The 18,703-nt window shown below is 41.8% G+C and overlaps 1 protein-coding gene across 10 annotated transcripts in view; it reads right to left on the bottom strand.

The window, feature by feature from the left end:
- The window catches only part of AKAP13 (A-kinase anchoring protein 13), a 227,226-nt gene that overhangs the window by 111,773 nt on the left and 96,750 nt on the right, over positions 1-18,703 (bottom strand). For all 10 annotated transcript variants that reach the window (XM_072871546.1, XM_072871545.1, XM_072871548.1 and 7 more), the window contains one exon: positions 9,585-9,768. In XM_072871546.1, coding sequence (XP_072727647.1) covers positions 9,585-9,768 — 184 coding nt within the window. The remainder of the gene's footprint in view (positions 1-9,584; positions 9,769-18,703) is intronic.

The raw sequence follows: 18,703 nt of genomic DNA, 5'->3' as shown, positions 1-18,703 counted from the left end.
CACGACTCGAGCCTTAAAGGACCCTCGGCAACTTCAAAAGCCTCAAAATCTGGAGCAAGATGACAGGCAAGCACAGTCCCCTGCAACACTGTGAGCGTGCCCACCCCTCCTGCAATCTGCCACCTTCACCTTCACACGGCCCAGATGGATCAAATAATCACTTCTGCTTACAAAGACAGCAATTTATTTTCATATTCAAGCTGCCGATCTGTGTTACACTCCTTAAAGGGCTTTAAACCTTTTGAAAAACCGAAATCTTTCTCACATCCAGCCAACTACAAACAACTTCAAGCTCTCATTTTTAGTAGCAGTTACCTACATTGCACAAAATTAAGCAGAGAGGTAGTGGATGTCTCAGTCTACTGACTCCTTCAAATCATCCCTTTCATACACTGCTGCATCCCAGCACTGATGGACTGAAGCAGAGAGGACAAATGGGTATTCACAAGCATTAACTTGTTTGCACACCGCTATTTCTGTTGTTCAGGCAATCACTTCCAAGGGCAGGCAGATCACATGAGAAGATGGTCCTGCTCGTTTGTCTTCATACGTTGAGGTTAACCATTTGTGTCTTGCCTGCATGTCTCACTGCAGTTCCTGGGTTTTATTGAGAGATGATTAAAACACACTTTCTTACAGGAAAAAAAAAAAGCTTTGCAGTCATGTATTTTGTACTCCCTGGTTGTGAAAGACGCTTATTTTGTATAGATTAGGAATTTCTGTAGTGGTTGTATAGAAGTGCATACCCAAGCTGGTCTACTAGGAGATAAAAAACAGATATGCAAATATTTACTGAAGATTTATTAACAAAAATGTACATAGAAACTGCAGCATTCGAGAAGTCTGAAAATCTGCTTCTGTTCAGCACAAAAATTCAGTTTGCTGCAGTTTGCCAGCAACAAGGGAAATCTGTCTTCTTCTGAGGTTTAACCATCCTGAGTCAATTCTTTCTCATCCTCCCCCTTCAACAGCTTCCCACGGAAATACAGCAAAGATACCAGTGAACCGAAGATTTCATCGGCATCATCTCCAAGCCCAACTTTTGCAGAACAAAGTATCTTGCTCGGTTAAAAAAGCAAAGACTGACCGATAAGGTTGACAGCGTTCACTAGCTCCACCCTTGGCACAACCATGCCATATCCCACTGAAAATGTCTGGAAGAAGTCCTCCAGCTCCAGTCCCTGCTTCTTCTGCTGCAGTCTTCTGTTCTATGGAGGTAAACCCAGAAGCGAAATTGCTGGCTTCAAGAAAGGACAGACTTACCAGCCCACCCTTCATCCACGGAAAGGTGGCTCAAAGAAGGATGCCAACCCCAAACAGGGCAAGAGGAAAAGCAAACAAGCCTCCAAAATACTGTCGGGCCATGCCCTGCTCAATCTGGGAGCTGGTAAGATTGCTCAAACTGCAGCATCACCTCCTGCCCATTTGGCACGTAAAACAAGACAATAGGTAGTGTTTTTTAAACCTCACAGCATCGCCCAAGTAGACTCGTCCCTGGCGAAGGAGGAGCCGTACCGTACTCGTGTGCTGAATCTCTTTCCATCTCGCGGGGGAGCAGATAGGATGGCCCCGAGCCAGTGAATGGTGGAAAGAGGGAGAGGAAAGCCTGCACTGACACAGCACAGCTCCTGGCTTCCTGCAGATAAGGGCGAGATATTTTTAAGAAGAGGGAAGATAAGTGAGAAAGGGAGAACAAAAAAACCCGAGTAAAAGCTCTGCCCGCCTTCAAAAGCTGCAGAAACTGCTCGGTGACAAGGGTTTGAAATGCGGCGGTGCCGATGCTCCCAGCAGGCGTGTTGTCCGGTACAGAGATAACCGGTTTTAAACGGAGGGGAGAGGAAGAGGAGGGGAAGAGATCAGAAGATGAACAAAAAAGCCTCAGTGGGTTAAGCGGAACCTCATGTTAGGAAGATTTATCCCACAGTTTTACAAACGGGCAAGGAAGGCGGTGTGGGAACTCAAGGTGTTATTTCCTGGGGATATCCCCTCCAGATTTCTGAGCCGGACTTTGGCTGAAACAAAACAAACTCAGTAGCGTTGCCAGCTCTTATGATCTTACTGCAAACCTGACAACAGCTGTGGGTCTATTCTGAAAGCATCAGCCCCTAGATTTGTGTGATAAAGGAAAAAAAAGGATACCCCCCCTCCCTTTTTTTTTTTCTTCTTAAATTAAACAAAGCCCCTAGTATTATAGTTGCAGTGAAAAGTTAGGAAATGCTAGAATTTAGATGCTCTTATCTGTAAGGCAAATAAAAACTAAACTAAACTGAATTTTAATCTTACAACCTTATTCAAATTCTTAATTATTACTGTTGTTATTATGCTGAAAATACTAGATCAGACAGATTGTGATCTGGGATAAAAAAGGAATGGTGCCTACTGGGACAGGATGCTGGACTTGGTGGTGATTGCACAACACGTCTGTACCACAGGCAATTTAAATCAAGCCAACAATCCCTCCTGTGAAAACTCAGCACCCAGACTTAAAGCAGTCAGCAGCATCTAAAACCAAGACATCTTAGAAATTTGACAAAATAGAACTTCAACGCTATTTGCAGAAGTGTTGGGGGAATAAAGGCTTTGTATACATATGATCAACTTTGCACCCACAATCTTTAGTGATATATAAAACGTCAGTGCACACAAACACTTTCTTGCTCCTCCCGGCTTTTGTAACCATCAATATGAGTTGCCCCTGAGACTCAGAACATCTGCAACTAGTATGTGCTAGAATGGGTTAAAACAAATCAACCATTTGTAAATTTGAAAGATATTTAACAAACACAGCATTCATACTTCAGGTGTTTCCAAGTGTTCCGAAAGCCCCAGGAAAATAAAAAAAAATTAATGTTTCTTATATAAGAAAATTTTATAGATCACTCAATAATTTCAATACTTTCGATGTTGAAGGGAAGAGTTAAAGTTCATCTGATGTAGAAATGATGACTAAACCCTTACAGTGCTTCACACAAACATGAACTGCAGTGGGTTCGGACACTGAACTGAACTCAAGAGTGCATAACCTACCCTTCAATATCAGATTAAATACTTAACAACTGGATTCAAAATATTTAATGCTAACTTCTCAGTCCATTGATCACCACACTATACGGTAGGAAATCACACAAGAGAGAAAAGCTGGCTTGGTCCTTCAACAGCTGTTTACAGACACACATATCCTAAGAGAGCACATCCAGAATTTCCTACCACAAAGGATCTGCACTCCTAAACCCAAGCATTTCTCAGGCACCAAAGTTAATTATATATTAAAAAAAAAAAAAAGGGGCTACAAACTGTGGTAAATATATTTGCCAAATAGTACAATGTGCATTTCATAAGAATAACTATCTGTTATTAAATGCACTTTTCCATTTGTTTTATTTTCATAGTCTTATCTAAAAAGAAAGATGCCCTGCTTGGGATGTGGAGCTGTAGGTCCAACGCAGAACTCAATGTCAACTTGGAGTCTCATCAGTAAACAAAAGAAATTTAAGGTAAATCTATGAAATGCACTCAAGAACGAAAACAGATGCCATCTGTTTCATTTTAAATACAAAAGCACAGTCATGGAGACTACTTCTTCAAGCAATGTTTCCTTTACAGCTAAAAACAGCATCTCAGATCAGGACAAGTGATATGGAAGGAAGACTTGTCTCTGCAGAACATCTCTGCGTGCTGCAAGTGAGCGTGACCACAGACTCTGTAACACAACCCAAACATGAAGCCATTGCTTTGGCTGCCTCTGACACAGCAGTTTACAAAGTCTTCTTCTACAACAATCTGCTCAAACTTCAGTCCCCACCATGAACGTCACTACTTGTAGCAGATCTGCTCCAGAGACTAAATATGAGTCTCCTAACTGGGTATCCAGCTAACCCATTCTGGGAAATTACTTATCCACATTTTCTAAATTTATCCTGAAATGGAGCTGGTCTATCACAATCACTTACCAACTACACAAGGCTGTTCAGGGCTTATGGCCCCTATGATTTTTGGGATCACCTCCAGATCAGGATTGCTGGGGGGGGGGGGGTGTCATTTTCTTCTCGTATCTTACCAAATCTTTTCAAATCTCTTCTTCTTTCTCCTCCTCACAGGCCTGTTTACATGAACATCATCTCCAGGGACCTCCAATTTCTGAGTGGGATATCAGAGATAGTAAAAAGCTGTTTCTACCATACGGACAAAGCCAATTTTCTCTCTTCTCTATTCAGAGGTGGATACATACAAAACAAAAGAGAGGAGGGAGCCAACGAATGAAAATACAAGTCTGCACAGGGATGTGGGAACACACTAGGAAACCAGTAAAAGCTGGAGCACGCAGTGATGAGTAGGTGGAAAGAGAGAAACACAAACTCTTCCTGCTCCATCATGTTCACACTTGGTTCCCCTGTCCCCCCACTCCCAGTCTGCTCCTCTGCTGTGGCCAGAAGAAACCCACAGCACCTCAGCATCTTCCCAATCAGAATGATCAATCAATTAAACAACAGTGTTTCAAACATTAAAGTTCAGCAATACACAGCAAAACCAGACCCTGTTGGATCACTGTTCCTCCCATGCTTTTGTAGCTAAACAGCATCCTCTTAACACGTGCATCTCTCATCAAGTCCTCTCTCATTGCCCTTCTAACGTCTTTGAACCCCCCTCTAAATGTTAATCTCGTGCCAGCGCTTATAGAGACGAACTCAACGTTCTCCTCTCCAAGCCATACCCTAAACCTACTGCCCAGCACTCTGAATAGCAATCAAAAGCATTTGTTGCTTGTTCTGGGGTGGAAGAACAGAGAGAAAAACATCAGCATTACTTCAATAAACTGTTCAGCTGTTGATTCTGCTTAGCCAGAAATAAAATTCAAAATATGTGTAGCATCACCTGCCCCGTGTGGTGGCAACCTTCTGGCCACCGGCATGTCCCCAGCTGTGTCCCGCTCGTGCTCCCCGTACAACAAATACTAGGAGAACTAGGAGAGCCTGGCACACTTAGTTTCCAGCTCGTAACAAAGGCAAGGGTGCACACAAGAAAGGGGGGAGTCAGCCTATACATTCTCAGGGGTATAAGCACCCTGTTTACATACAGCTGCCATGATCTGGCACTCGAGTCATAGCAGTCAGCAATGTTTCCAGCCCCAGGAAACTAGTGATTTTGGAAAGCATCTGCACCACAGACAGCTCTTCGCCTACACAAAGACTGAATTTAGTGGAACAACGTAACATCAAAATTCAATGAAAAATGTCCATCTTTAACTATCGTCCCGATTTGGCATGTAAGAAATGCTTAATTTTAAGACCACGCTTAAACTCTGCTGAACACGAACTGGACATTTCTGAAATTAAACACCTCCTTAAAGAACTTGCTAAATTCAGGTGCAAAGAAATGAGGTACCAGGCAAATCCTCTTGCAGCTCTGGCTCAGAAAAGCAGAAGAGTGTATTAAATTATAAAAGAAAAGTTACTGAAAAAGCTTCCTCATTTGAGAGGCACCACAGAGATTACAGCACAGACTTCATAAATTACTTATGTAAAATCAGAACAATAGCAAGTGATAATCATGGATTAAAAAACATTCATAAAACCCTCCTGCTACCAGTGAGTTATTCCTCATGTGTGTTAATTAAATCAGTTTAATCGTGGAAATACAGACTTGTACTGACTTACAGTTTCACCTACTGAGCCACCTGGCTGTTACCGGGACATTTTGAGGAAGAGCAATCCCAGAGCTGTGCAGAAGTGCTTTACAGCAACAAGCAAGCAGAGAAACAAGCAAAAGCAAAACTAATATTAGAGTAAAAAACTCAGAGACTATTACAAGTCTGAAACTTCTCCTTTGCAGGGATTAGAAAAATGCAAGAGTTTTTTAATGGGCTTCAATTTTCTCTTACTCCCCTTTTTCAGGGGGCATAAATCGCTCTCAGCTGTGAAGGCTTTTGGCTTTATGGGAAAAAAGCCGATATTTTTCGGTTACTAGACAGAACTCTGTTCTTCAGAAATGAAATCAGAAATAAAATCAGTGTTTGTATGTTTTACAAAACGGCACTTCCGACTGCTCTGAAATTCGGCACGCTTGCTATTTCTTGGAGCCATTTTCCTTGCCTGACTTACAGAGCACTGAAGAACATGGAGCTGGCAGGCAGATTATATTACTACACCGAAGTGCATTTGAAAACATCAACTACTGCAAACTGCAGCTGTCCTATTGCAGAGGCCAAGTTACTCACACGGAGCGTACTACCACCCTGATTAATAAACTGTGCTGCCTCTACAGAGCCAGCCCTTCTCTAATGAGCAGAGCAGCCCAGCTCTGCCAACGCCCCGCAGCCAGCATTGCCCAATTTAAACACAGGGAAGTCACAGGCTTCAAGGAAGGACCCTTCGCTTCCGAATTTGCTCCTGCCAGACTCAGAAATTGTTGAAACTCAGAGAGGGCTATGCAACCTGCCTAGTTTCCAAAGCTTTTTCATGCAAGTAAAGATAATTTATATAAAATTTGTATTTAAATTTGTATTTTTTAAAAACCCCCATTAACCAAGCTGCTAGCAAGCAAACAAGAATGTTCCTAGAGAAAAGCCTTTTTTTTTTTTTTTTTCCTAAAAACCTCCTGCCCTTATGCACTGTCCTTTTCCATTTGCACCACAGGACAATGTTTACCGTGCAGTTTTAATCTTGAAGATAAAACAAGCACCCCCAGGAATGATACACAACCAATGAATAAACACTGCTATCGGCATCCTGCTCTCCATCTTCAGCGATCTACGTGTGCTCTATTGCAGCTCCTCAGTTAGGTCTCAAAGGAAGCAGTGCATGCACCGTTCCTGCCAGAGGATGCAAAAGCCAGCGCACGAGCTCGAGACTATAGAAAGGGATACTTCAAGGGTTGCAAAATTTAAATTGGAAGCCTCTTTCATTTTTTTACATGAAGAACTGCAACAGCTGAAAAGGGAAAGCTCATCTGATAAACAGAAATTCAAAATGTCACCACTGTAATTAGTTTTTGAGAAAAATATTTACACTGCAGCTGAATCAAGCTGCTTTGCAGCTGAACCCCAGCAAAACTGCAACAACGGAGAAGGTTTTGTGTCTGCTTTTTAATGATTGTTTCCTAATTACAGCAAAATTTCACCCCTTCCCTATGCTGGCTGGAAGAATCATTGTAAAATGCAGGGTCCTGCAAATTAGCAAGGAAGTGAACAATAAAATCCCCCCAAGGATAATGCATTACAAAATACACTGCATTCATTTATTTGGCGAAGTGCAGTTTAATTACTTGTAAAAATAATGACTCCTTTGTACGGGCTCTCGCTAACATGCGTTGCTGCTCTGTATTTTGCTGAGTGGTACGAGTTGCGTGCCAAATTTGCGTGCATGGATTATACAGCGTGCGCATAAGCAGAGTGCAGAAAAGAGGTTGTACAGTATCCATTGTGTTTTGACAGCACATAAATGATATATACTCTCTTCATGGAATTTGGCTGCTTTTCTATATTTTGAAACCCAATATTTCTCCTCTCAGTAGGGATTTTCAAGCCTCGATCCCATCTCATTGCAGAAAGTGCTAAGCAAAACAAAAACCTCTGCTGGGAAATCAGGATGTGTCCATTTTGCAGCCACCACCCTCCCATGGGGCAGGGCCGTGGCGGTCCCCATGTCACATGGTGCTCCCACCGGTCGGGCCAGCCCTGAGCTCGTAGCACGGTGCTTCACGACCATCCCACCCATTGAAAAAGGGGTCCACGACTCCCAGTGTCCACAGATTTCTGTTTGCAGGGCTTCATGGAGATAGCAGGGTTTTCAGAGTCACGGGATATGTGGCATGGCTGTCAGATGTCTATATGTTATATTTCCACCCATCAGTTCCAGAGGAAAACTAACCACAATGAACAGTTTAAGGATATACTAAGAACAATAGGATCAGGGATCTTGATGGTAACATTATTGAAGTTGCTAGTGTCTTATTTTCAAGGATGAACTGTAAAGGTCACCAGAGAAATCCCTTGGATTACACCAGCAGCATCCGTTAAAGGGAATGGCACAGGGTAATGCCATGTAATCCAAGTACTTTTTTTTCTTTCCACTGAGCGAGAGCTGCCATTCCAGTATTGGAACTGGTTGTGAAATACTCCACCAAATACATGAATAGCTGTTGTAATAGTTTTGTTTACTTCCCATTTCTTTTTAAATTACCAGCTCTACTCATATTCAGATTGCAGTATTTGCTCTGAGCTCTACATTCAAGTTTTGGCCAACTTAAGCTTTTTATAATAAAGTTTTGGCCAACTTAAGCTTCTTCACAGTATGTAAAGTCTGTTAACATGGTTAGTCTCACCTTGGAGAACTTTGCTGTAGTTACAGGATGAATTTGCACATTCCAATTTTACAAGATAGTCTGCAAGAGAGTTGTGTGTTTTCACAGTATGACTGTTGAACTTGATGGAGAAAGAAGTATCACTGTCATCATCTTCTGTATTAATCACAGCCAAGGGTGCCAGAAGAAAAGACTAGAGTATAGCTCCTGTCCTACCCTGCACCTTCTCCTTCGCCCTCACTTTGCATGTGGTGGGCTAAACTGTTAAAGATGAAATTAAATGCAATCGCTCCAGCAACACATCATATTTTTTGCCCTCTAACACCCCGCTCAACAACTATAGAAAGCAGAATAATTTACAATTTGTAACAGAGAAATGATGTGTGATATGGGCAACACAGCAGACTCCTAAACATGACATTGGGTCACTCAACATAAACCCCAAGTATCTGAAAATTCAATTCAGAAAAACAAAGTTAATAACAAAGCTTAAGAGAACCAGGCATCAGAATAACACAAATGCAGACCAAATCTTTTCTGCTTTACAAATAGCCCCCTTGGGACTTATTTAAGCTCTTTGTCTTTATTAGCCTCAGCTTTTAAAGCTAGATCTCCAAACATTTGCTATTCAAAAATAACTTGTCATCTTCTGAAGGATTCCTTGTAAAACACTGCAGCAAATGCTCATGCGACTAGTTACTTGCTAGGAGTAAGAAAGATCTGGCTGCTTCTCATGACCACTCAAAAGAGAACAGTTTCTGCGGTTAAACACTTGCATTAATTCTTACCTGAATTTTTTACTATACTGGTAAGATACCTATTCTCTACAAGATGCTGCCTTATTTCAATACAATTATCATTATTTCATTTAATAAAAAAATTCCAAATCTACAAAGTAAGAACACAACAGTCAACTACCACCCCAAAGCCCACTAGCTCCCCTCTTTTCGGCAGCTGTGCTTGTTCGAAGAAAAGCTTTTTCACTTGTGTTTGCATAACATTTGTCTTAATTAGTCGATATTACAGGACTCACTTTGGGCTTTAAAGAGACAGCTGGAAGCAGAACACGTGTGCAACAGAGAAGGAGACCATAACAATTGCATTTCCCCTAAACCCTAAGGACCTGCCCCCATTGTTGCTACCAAGAAGGGTAAAAGCAAAATTATACAAAAATTGCCTTTAAGGGTAGAGTATGGCTTTTAGACACTGTTTGGTGATAATGTACAGCAAAGGCAAGCATGATACAGAATGGAAAACTAGCAGAGGAACCATCATATCATCCTTACTCGGTCAAAAGCTGGTGCAGCTTCTGGTAGCCCCTCTCCAAGGCCAAGCTCACAGGTGTTGCCCCTTCGTTGTTGTGGATGCTGAGAGCTCCTCTTCCACCCGGCTGCTGGAGCAGAAACCATGTCAGCCGCAGCAGACCCAGCCTCACCGCAAAATGCATCAGTGTTTCCCGAGGGATGTTCTCTGGGAAGAAAGAAGAGAAAAAAAGGGGGGGGGGGGGAATTTGTAAGCTGTGGGTTAGGTGAGTGCCATATCCCCACCTCCCAGGCCCACCACACACAATGGCTGGCATGGAGCTGACAGCCCAAAAGCCAAGGAACCTGCAGCACCTGGAAAAACACGCTGGCTGCCAATATCCAGGAGAGACCAGTACTTTAAAGTGAGGGACACGCTATGGTGGGACTGGAAGTGCTCAGGACCTCTCAGGGTGAGACTGACCACAGAATTCAATGTGCAAAAACACCATTTCATAAACGGCCACAGCAACCACGAAGTTGCAGTGTTTCCAAACAGAACCTCGCATGGTCAGGTGGGTTTTTATAGGTGTCCAAGCCTTCTCCTCACACACCCAGGACCAGGTTTTAGGAACAGACAAGTTTTGCTATTTAACGGGATGCTTATTTGTCCCAAGGCATGAAAAAAATCAATTACATTTGAAGCACAAACCTAAAGCAGTTATAAAAGAGAACATTCTAACCTCTTGTGGAGACAAAAAAAAGTGAGGATTTTGCTTTCCTGGTTTGATTATGCCTCAGACCAGCTTTTCTCAGCTTTATACAGTAGCTCTATCACTCTGAGTAGCACGATTTATAAACTAGCAATCTCCGCTGCTGCTTTTTATGTTTAATAACCGTGACCTTCTAATTTGGTAGAAGTCACTCTTGAGCCTAAGCTTTCATCTCAGAAAAATATCCCCCTACTCTAAAAGCTGCAGCCCTAGAACGATGCTCTGAAAAACTTCAACCAGAAATGAGCTCCAGATGCACTGCTGAAATACAGCATTTTCAGATCAAAGCCTGTTACTTCTGTATGAAGGGCAAAAGCATTTGGGTTAAAAAAACTGTGAGAAATAAAAATTTGTTCTTTTAATTAAGAAAAGATTTCAGTATTGACTGGCAGCAACAGCAACAACAAAAAAGCACCAACTGGGTCTCAGTAAACCATGCCAATGAGCACACATGGTATAATACCTTTAATATCATAGCAATGACTTATTGCGTTATTAATTTGATTGCCAGCCAAACCTATACAGCAGGTTTAAAAATGCAAGTACATAATGGCTTTAGGATTTAATTAAGTATTTCTTCCTCAAGAAGCATGCCCCAGGAGAAATCACTTCTTCAAAGTGCTGTTGTTTTTCTTGCTTAGTTGCTTTCTTAAGGGACATCGTTAAGACCTTCAGTGAAAAATAAAGCAAAAATGGGGAGTTGTCCCCTGCCTGACACACAATTTTTCCTGACATTTTGTATCAATTCCTGAAGAACTAATCTGTATTCAAGAACCAAAAGCCTTCTGGCACCGTCTCTCTTCCGAATGACTCCAAATTAGGTCTCCGGGCTACAAACCAATCCTTCCCCCCTAACCTCCTCTTGATTACCATAAAGCAAAACCATGCTGTCCTGAATACATGAGCATGTCTGAATGGAGGTTCTAGCTGATCAGAGAAAAAGGGAATAGCTGAGCTCACTCAGAGACAAATTCTCAGCCTGTGGGAGAGTAATGACAAGGATCTTGGTATTAAGTGCTATATAGTGTAATGCTTTGGAAATAAACAATGCAACAAGGTAGTTAATCCATGGTTGTCACAGTCTTGGACTTAAAGATTACTGAAAAATAACACACCATATAGACAGACATAAAGGAAAGGCTACTGATGAGGTTGCAAAAAGGAGAAAGTGTTGATACACGTGGGACTTACCCAGAGCGAAAACAGATGCCGAAGGTTTCACTCAATGAACCTGCACTTGCACAGTACTCCTACATTACCTGTACTAACAGAGTGGCAGAGTCAGCTAGCATAACTAAAGCAGTACAACTCTTCCTACTGAGATGTAGGAAGCACAAAAGCACTTCTGTTAGAGCAAACGACTGCCATCCGAATAAAGAATGTGTTGCACTGGTCTGACCACATCTGTTCTAGCATGGGATCTCCTGTTCTAGCTGCTTTGTTGAAAGGAAAAATCATCTTCCTAACTAAAACGCACAGCCTTCCACCAAAACTGAGTAGCGTAGACCTGCAAAGCATAAGCATGGCTCCCTGGACCAAAATGCTTCCTCCTCCTTCAGCTGAGAGCCTTACAGTTAGGTAGAAGCATCTTCTACTCACCAACTCATGGTTCACCAATAAACACACATACCAATTGCAAGTTTTGCAAGATGCAGGCAAGTACTCATCCTGTCCCTGATCCAACTGGGTGCCCCTCTTTGTCTCCTATTTCCATAGATTAAATGCCCCCTCCCAATTGTCCCAAATGCCCATCTGATGTAATCTGTTCATATGACTGCAACTTCTGAAAATCCCACTGTTTTCCCATTCTTTTAAAACAATCTTCTTTATCATCAAATTAGTGGACACAGTAGTCCCAGCATTTGGATGGAGGTGTCTACAAATGCAACTGAACTGAATGCGGCCCTGCCCCAATGCCTTTGAGCAACGACGATGTTCTCAGAAGATCTGTACAAGAAGACATGGCGTGTTGCCATCCAGAGAATATTAAACGTACAAACTCACTATCCAGGCCTATTTGGAAAGATCTGCCTAAAATATAAACTGGCATGAGGCCATCCTAACAGATGGGCACAGATGATGGCAGCAAAGAGACAAAGTACCGCGCATACAACAACTGCAGGGGCCCCAGGCAATGGCTTTAGAAGGTTTTGGAGTGTGCAAAACTTGCATGGCTACAGTTAAAAGGCGTGTGCCATCTGTGGGCTGGATTAACTACTAATATATAATGAAAAATACATCTGTTGGTGTATGGTGTTGCTCAGAACAAGACGAGAGCTGGTCTGCATCAAGCACGGGACTGTTGCTGGATGGAGAGGGGAGGAAGACAGACAGATCCCTCCAGCCTTCCTGCCTTTGAAGGGATGAAGCTTGTAACACAAAATGTTGGAAATTCAGTCAATGATTTCAAAGTCTTGTCATGGTGCAAAAAGCCCGTCCCAGCATTATTCTTATGCTCATGCTATAAGCATAATCTTACAGAAGAATAACAAAAGCTTTAACATGCAATAGCCAGAGCTCCTTCTCCTACCACATATCAAGCATGAGCTCCTCATCTTAAAATGGCTGTCCTTTGAATGTCAACAAAAAGCTTCTTGTAATTAGGAAATTGTGGAAATACAAGACACATGATACTGGAAAGGCCAAAGTTGTTTTGTTCCTTTCTCGTTTCCTAGTAATAGGCAACAGTTGAAACATACGATTATTGTCCCATAATGGCAGGGCACTCTAATCCAGCTGGCAAAACATAAGACTTTAGATATATTATTTTTATATATTTTTTTGCAGCTGTGACACACGAACAGACCCTTTATCTGGGTAACTAGGGACAAAATTTCCATAGAAGACTGTCAAATGTACTTAGCTAATGGTAAAGGATTGAGTTGTAAGGTGCTATTAGCACAAAACAAATAAGCACTGAAGAAAAAAAAAAAGTTTGGGTATGACACATCCAAGAACACACAAACTGTTCTGTAAGTAAAAACTTTCATTTTAGTCCTGATTAAAGTAACAGAAAAAAAAAATACTGTTCCTTTTTAAAAATTGTTCTTCATATAGAATAACCCACACCTAACTGCTCAGCTTATCCTCCGTGCCCTGAGACATCTCATCAAGGAACAGACAGCCATGGACTGACTAGCATCTCTTGGTAGTCTTCCTGTGATGGTGACCTTCACTTGGTTCTCACCTGAAATCACATATACTCGGCAATTTTGAAATCTACCATCAAATCTGGCCTCAAAATCTTGTCTTCTGCTGGAAATGTTCTCACTGCTCAAATCAATCCTTGAGAAACACGGGGAGCAAAAACCAACAAGAAGCTATCACTTAACGCTGAGGTCCTAGAGGAAGGCTCCAGCAGACAACAGTACTGAAGAAAAGCCAAGGCAAAGACACTGGGTTTGGAGTTATGAGTTCAGTTAATAAAAAGATGTGTGGGTAATTCTTTTTTAATCTTATAAACAAGAAATTTTTCAAAGCGCACCAAAGGATCGTCATGTCCCCATTCCCACTAATATCAAACGGAACAGAAACTTTCTCATGCCAATAAATCCTCAGCCACAGACTGAGCAGTACATCTGAGTACTGAGCAGCACGTTTCAGACACTGCCTGAACAAGAATTATTTTCTGCTTCCCATTTTCCACTGCAGAGGGCATTAAATTTAGGTATGGAAAAGATTTTTTTACATCTTATCAAGGACTACAGCTGAACAGACCACTTTCCACTGTTGGCACAGAAAAGATCATGTCGATTTATACCATACAGTCCTTTATCAGAGGGCAGAGAAGGTGGTGAGCAGCAGATTGGAAAGGATATGAAACCCAATGAAAAGAATACCTGTAACTATTAGACTGAAAGGGTTCAACGAGAAACTATAAAAAGAGTGCAGCAGATGAACAGATTAAAGCTTTATGTCTGAAAAACATCATCAGCTGCATATCTTTAACATCCTCCCATGGAAAAAAATGTTAGCTCCTAATAATCAAATTTCCATCTATTTCTGAAAGGTTTTTAAAGGTTTTTTTAGGCTTTTTGCTTTTTTCTTTAAAATAAGGTGGTTTTTTGGTTACTTTCTCTCTTCATACATTCTCCCTTCCTGTAAAAAAAATGAAATTAATGATCTCAAATCGCAGTGACACTTGTGTTGCGCTGTACACTGAAATCCTACTGGTTTTGTACATAAAGTTATTAAACTCGTAACCCAAACCCATTCAGACTATTTCAAACCTGGGCAAAGCATTTCCCTCTCTACCTGGTGAGCTCACAGGGTTTCATTTCTCAAGCAGTACTTACTGCACACGGATGTTTATTCTGCAGCATTTCTGGGAAGCTGTACATATTCAAGATGTCAGTAACTGCGTTCCTAAAGTTAAGGAGCTGTTAAGTGTTTTATCTAATGAGATGATCTCTTAGTTATCTGCCCATAATCGTGGCTGACTATCTCGCAGCTCATCAAAGGGATAGCTTCTCTTTACTCTCCCACAAGGAATGGCTCCATGTGGTTGATCACCACAACCCTCTGCCAACATTAACCAGCTCCTGGAAGCACCACTCAGAAAGCTCACACAACCGAAACTGTAACCATAGGTCTGGGTTTCACCGCTTAATTTTAATGAGCAAAATGAAGACTGTTTCCTCAAAGGTTTTGTCAGAATATTACTTAAAAGAGATTTTGGAAGTGATTTGTTTACTACTGATAGTTAACTCAAGGATTAAGCTCTCTAAGCTTTTCATACCTGAGCCTTGGATCCTCCCTAATTTTTTTGCTGCCTTTTTTCCCCACTGCAACACAAACAAGCCATAATCATTACTCATACTTCTAAATATTCTGTTCTGGTTTTCTAGTTAGCTTATTTTCTCTTCAGTCATTTAAAATAGAAAATCACAGTCCTGTATTTACATTGCATACATCCTCAGAATACATATTAAATTTTGATTTCTAGATATAAAGTGTAACAATCTGTTCCATTGAAACAGCTGCCTTTAAATGCCACTGAAAACAGTAAATAACCTTACTTTTGACAGCAGTAGCAACTATGTTCTTTAGAAAGTTACAGTGCACTTGTAATAATTAAGATGGACATGATTATACAGCACCTGAAACTAATGCTGTGTTTGGAATACCACGGTAACAAGAGTAATCCTTAATTATGGCTATTCTGCAATTGTGGATGCCATTTGAGTTCACGCAGATAGACACATAATTAAGAGCAAGGCCCAGGAATCGCCTACTGCAGAGGGACAGTGTATGGCTGGGAGAAGAGCACAGTCCTCGGGGGACAACTGCCCCAGAACAGAAGCCATGAGGACTGCAGCCGTGCAGGGAGGAGGTCAGGACACACTTGCCCAAGGGGGTTCAGACACGCTTTTTACCTGCAATGCAAATCGTTTCCCTACACATGTGTGCACTTGCCCTGCCCCTGCAACGCAAGGACACTCTGCTGCACCAGCTGGGCAGGACCATGGCACCATGCACGGCACTGCTTCCTCCATCTCCTTCGGCCTCGGCACGTGCTGGACTTTCTTGTGCTATCCAGTTCATCTAACCAAATGGTTGAGTATCTTCTGCCTGCCTCAGCAAGAGAGGATGGAGCCCAAGGACCTCCAAAGTCAGGAATCTTAGGTGCTCCCACCCCCAGTTCTGCTAGCATGGCACCAAGTGGGATCTGGAAGGTATTTTACTCTCCCAAAGTCCCATTACCTGGAACCTCTGTAAAAGATTTTATATCTGTGGGTAAATAGACACTTAATGCAAGTCTTTCTGGAGTCCTTTTCTCCAAGCTAAGGTTTAAAAGCTAAGACTTGTTCTCTGAGGTCTTCTACAAATAGCAAGTAGGAGGCTGCATCTCAAGTGTCCTACACAGCAGGTGGGTTCAGGAAGAATGAGATAAATAAAAGACAGAGAGAGATACAAGGCAACTTAGAAGTCAGATGAACAACAACCTAAGAACAAACCAGACAGCAAAAGCATGGCCACCATTACTGGAAAAAGGACCAAAACACCGCAGGTCCCTTCTTCTGTGCTTTCCAGTCAGCTCCACGGGTGTTGGTTGACTGTGCTACTTCTCCACAGGAATATAATGTTGATCAAAACACCCCAAGTATACCTTTTGAGAGTAGCTGTCATGAGGAAAAGCTTGAGAGAATAGCTTTTATATATATATATTTCTTTTTTTTTAAGGGGGAAAATATTCCATAAAGAAATTGTTACCTAGACACCTTATTGAAGTCAAATCAGGATCAAATCAGAAGGGCAAAGAATTAGAAGTAAGAAATTTGGGCAAGAGTATCAGATTTCCACAGAAAAGCAAGCAGGAAAAGCTGTAAGACAAGACCACTGATAAATGGTTTAAGAGCAAGGATTCTGTTTTCTGAACTCGCTTTTCCCATCAGGGATTCATGACGTCCAGCCACTGCTCTCCATCACCTGAGCGTTACGGTCAGTGGTAAGACCAGGCTGGGTACTATGGCTCCACACTGCTGGCTGCTGAACAAAAAGCTTGTAATCAAAGCCCCAGTCCTACAAAAACATAGTCCGGTGTTAAATTGCGCACAAAGAGTTCATTCAAAGCTTCCTGAGGTCCAAACAAATCCACTCTTTTTCAATGGATTTTGAGTGAAGAACTAAGGGCTTGTGATCACAAACATATTTAGTCCTTTACGCTGTACCAGAGTAATATAAATCAGTAAATATTTGGTTTTGAGCAATGTTAACTAAATACCTACAATAATATTACTGTAAGGATTAGATTAAACAATGCTGCTCAGTGCATTTAGTTTTGGGACAGTTTCTTTTTAAGCCATAAAACCCTTTGCTGTTCCAGAACAATGAAGAAAAAAAAGCAAATGAGAATACTCCAAATGAACGTAGTGGGGTTTTGAAAATGCCCTGATGAAAATACAGGAATAAGCGTTCATTTTATTTTCAATTTGTTGTAATGAAAATGATGTCTAAAGACATAGCAGAGGAATAAATGTAAAGACAACCTAGTGTGTAAGAGATTAAGATTACCAGGATTACTGAAGCTGAACAGACTTCTCTTGTAGAGTGGCAACAGCTAACTTCAGTAGGTTATGTACAAATAAATAAAAAGAAGGGCCCTGGAATGTTTGCAAATGTCCTCCAGCAGTTTTAAATAATTTTGGAGGTATTTCTAACCTGCAGCTGAAAGGACATGCTCTTAACAATTTCGCTATATGACTGTATCATACCTTTAATCTTGAGCAATGGCAGACTCTTAAAGAATGAAGACGTTGGTTTGGTAACCAAAACATAAGCAAGTCGATGATTCTCACATAGCTTTGTCCACAGTAGTCCTGCACTTTTCCATACTAAAAAGTCAAACTTACTAATGTGTTAGAAAAGGGGGGGGGAAATGCTGCAATAACATAAGCAATAGTAATGGATGAATGCAAAGCACTGAAGATCATTTTAATGACGTGAGCACCAAGCTGCTGGTACCCAGGAACACATGGGGTGTTACGTGCCTCCTTCTCCTCGGTGGGATGGACCTTAACTGCGCCCTTTGCACTGCACAAGCCTACTGACACAAAAGATTAGTTAAACAGCCTCAGAAGATGGAGCTGGGTGTTACTTTTAGCAGCTCCTCTGCCCTCTGGGGTGTGCGACGGCAATGAACTCCCTGTCCTCTGCTCAAAGACTGGTCAGCATTGGGTGCAGGTAAAAGCAAGGAGAAGCCTCCACATAGAGCCATCCCCTCCTCAAAAATCAGCACAAAGTTGTGCATGATGGTGGATCTTCTACCCAGTTTCTGCCTGCAGAAAGGCCATTACTTCCTAACTGTTTTTGTAAAAGCTAGATTCCTACTTCAGTCCTTAGAAAAATCAACTTTTAAACGTGCTTGACAGCAACAGCCATCTCTGAACAGCAGTTCCCCATCAAGCCGCTGCACTCGGGGAGCTGGCTGAGGCTGCCGGCTCGCTCCTGCGTTCAGAGGTTTTGCTAAACAGCAGCGTTTTGTTTCCAAGCCACAAGAGCCCATAGAGACATGCCAGCTTAGAGGCAGAGCTAAAAATCTTTCAAGAAGGCTTCTGACATTTTCTTTTGTTCTCATTTCTATAGTATTTTCTCCTTCGAGAAGGTTATTTGAAGTATCTGGTGCTGACATTTAGCAAAATGTGAAATATGAATTGGAATAGCTGTTCATAGGTAGTGACGCAGCGCAGGACAGGGTGTCCCACTGGAGGGGCACTGGCCAGAACACACGTAATTGTTCAATTGCTCCCACAGCTTCAATCTTTTCCGTGCTTTTCTCTCTCCCCCACACAAAGCACCACAGTACAGGGGTGCTCCATTTTACTACAGAGGTTGTTCTTATCTAGTGCTCCATCATAAATCGGAGACATCTCTTCCATCTCGCTCTAGCAA

The sequence above is a fragment of the Ciconia boyciana genome, chromosome 8 (genome assembly GCF_034638445.1).
Source record: "Ciconia boyciana chromosome 8, ASM3463844v1, whole genome shotgun sequence".
In the NCBI taxonomy this organism is placed as follows: Eukaryota; Metazoa; Chordata; class Aves; order Ciconiiformes; family Ciconiidae; genus Ciconia; species Ciconia boyciana.
Note: the sequence above shows the minus strand (reverse complement) of the source record. Positions and strands in the feature narration are given on the sequence as shown.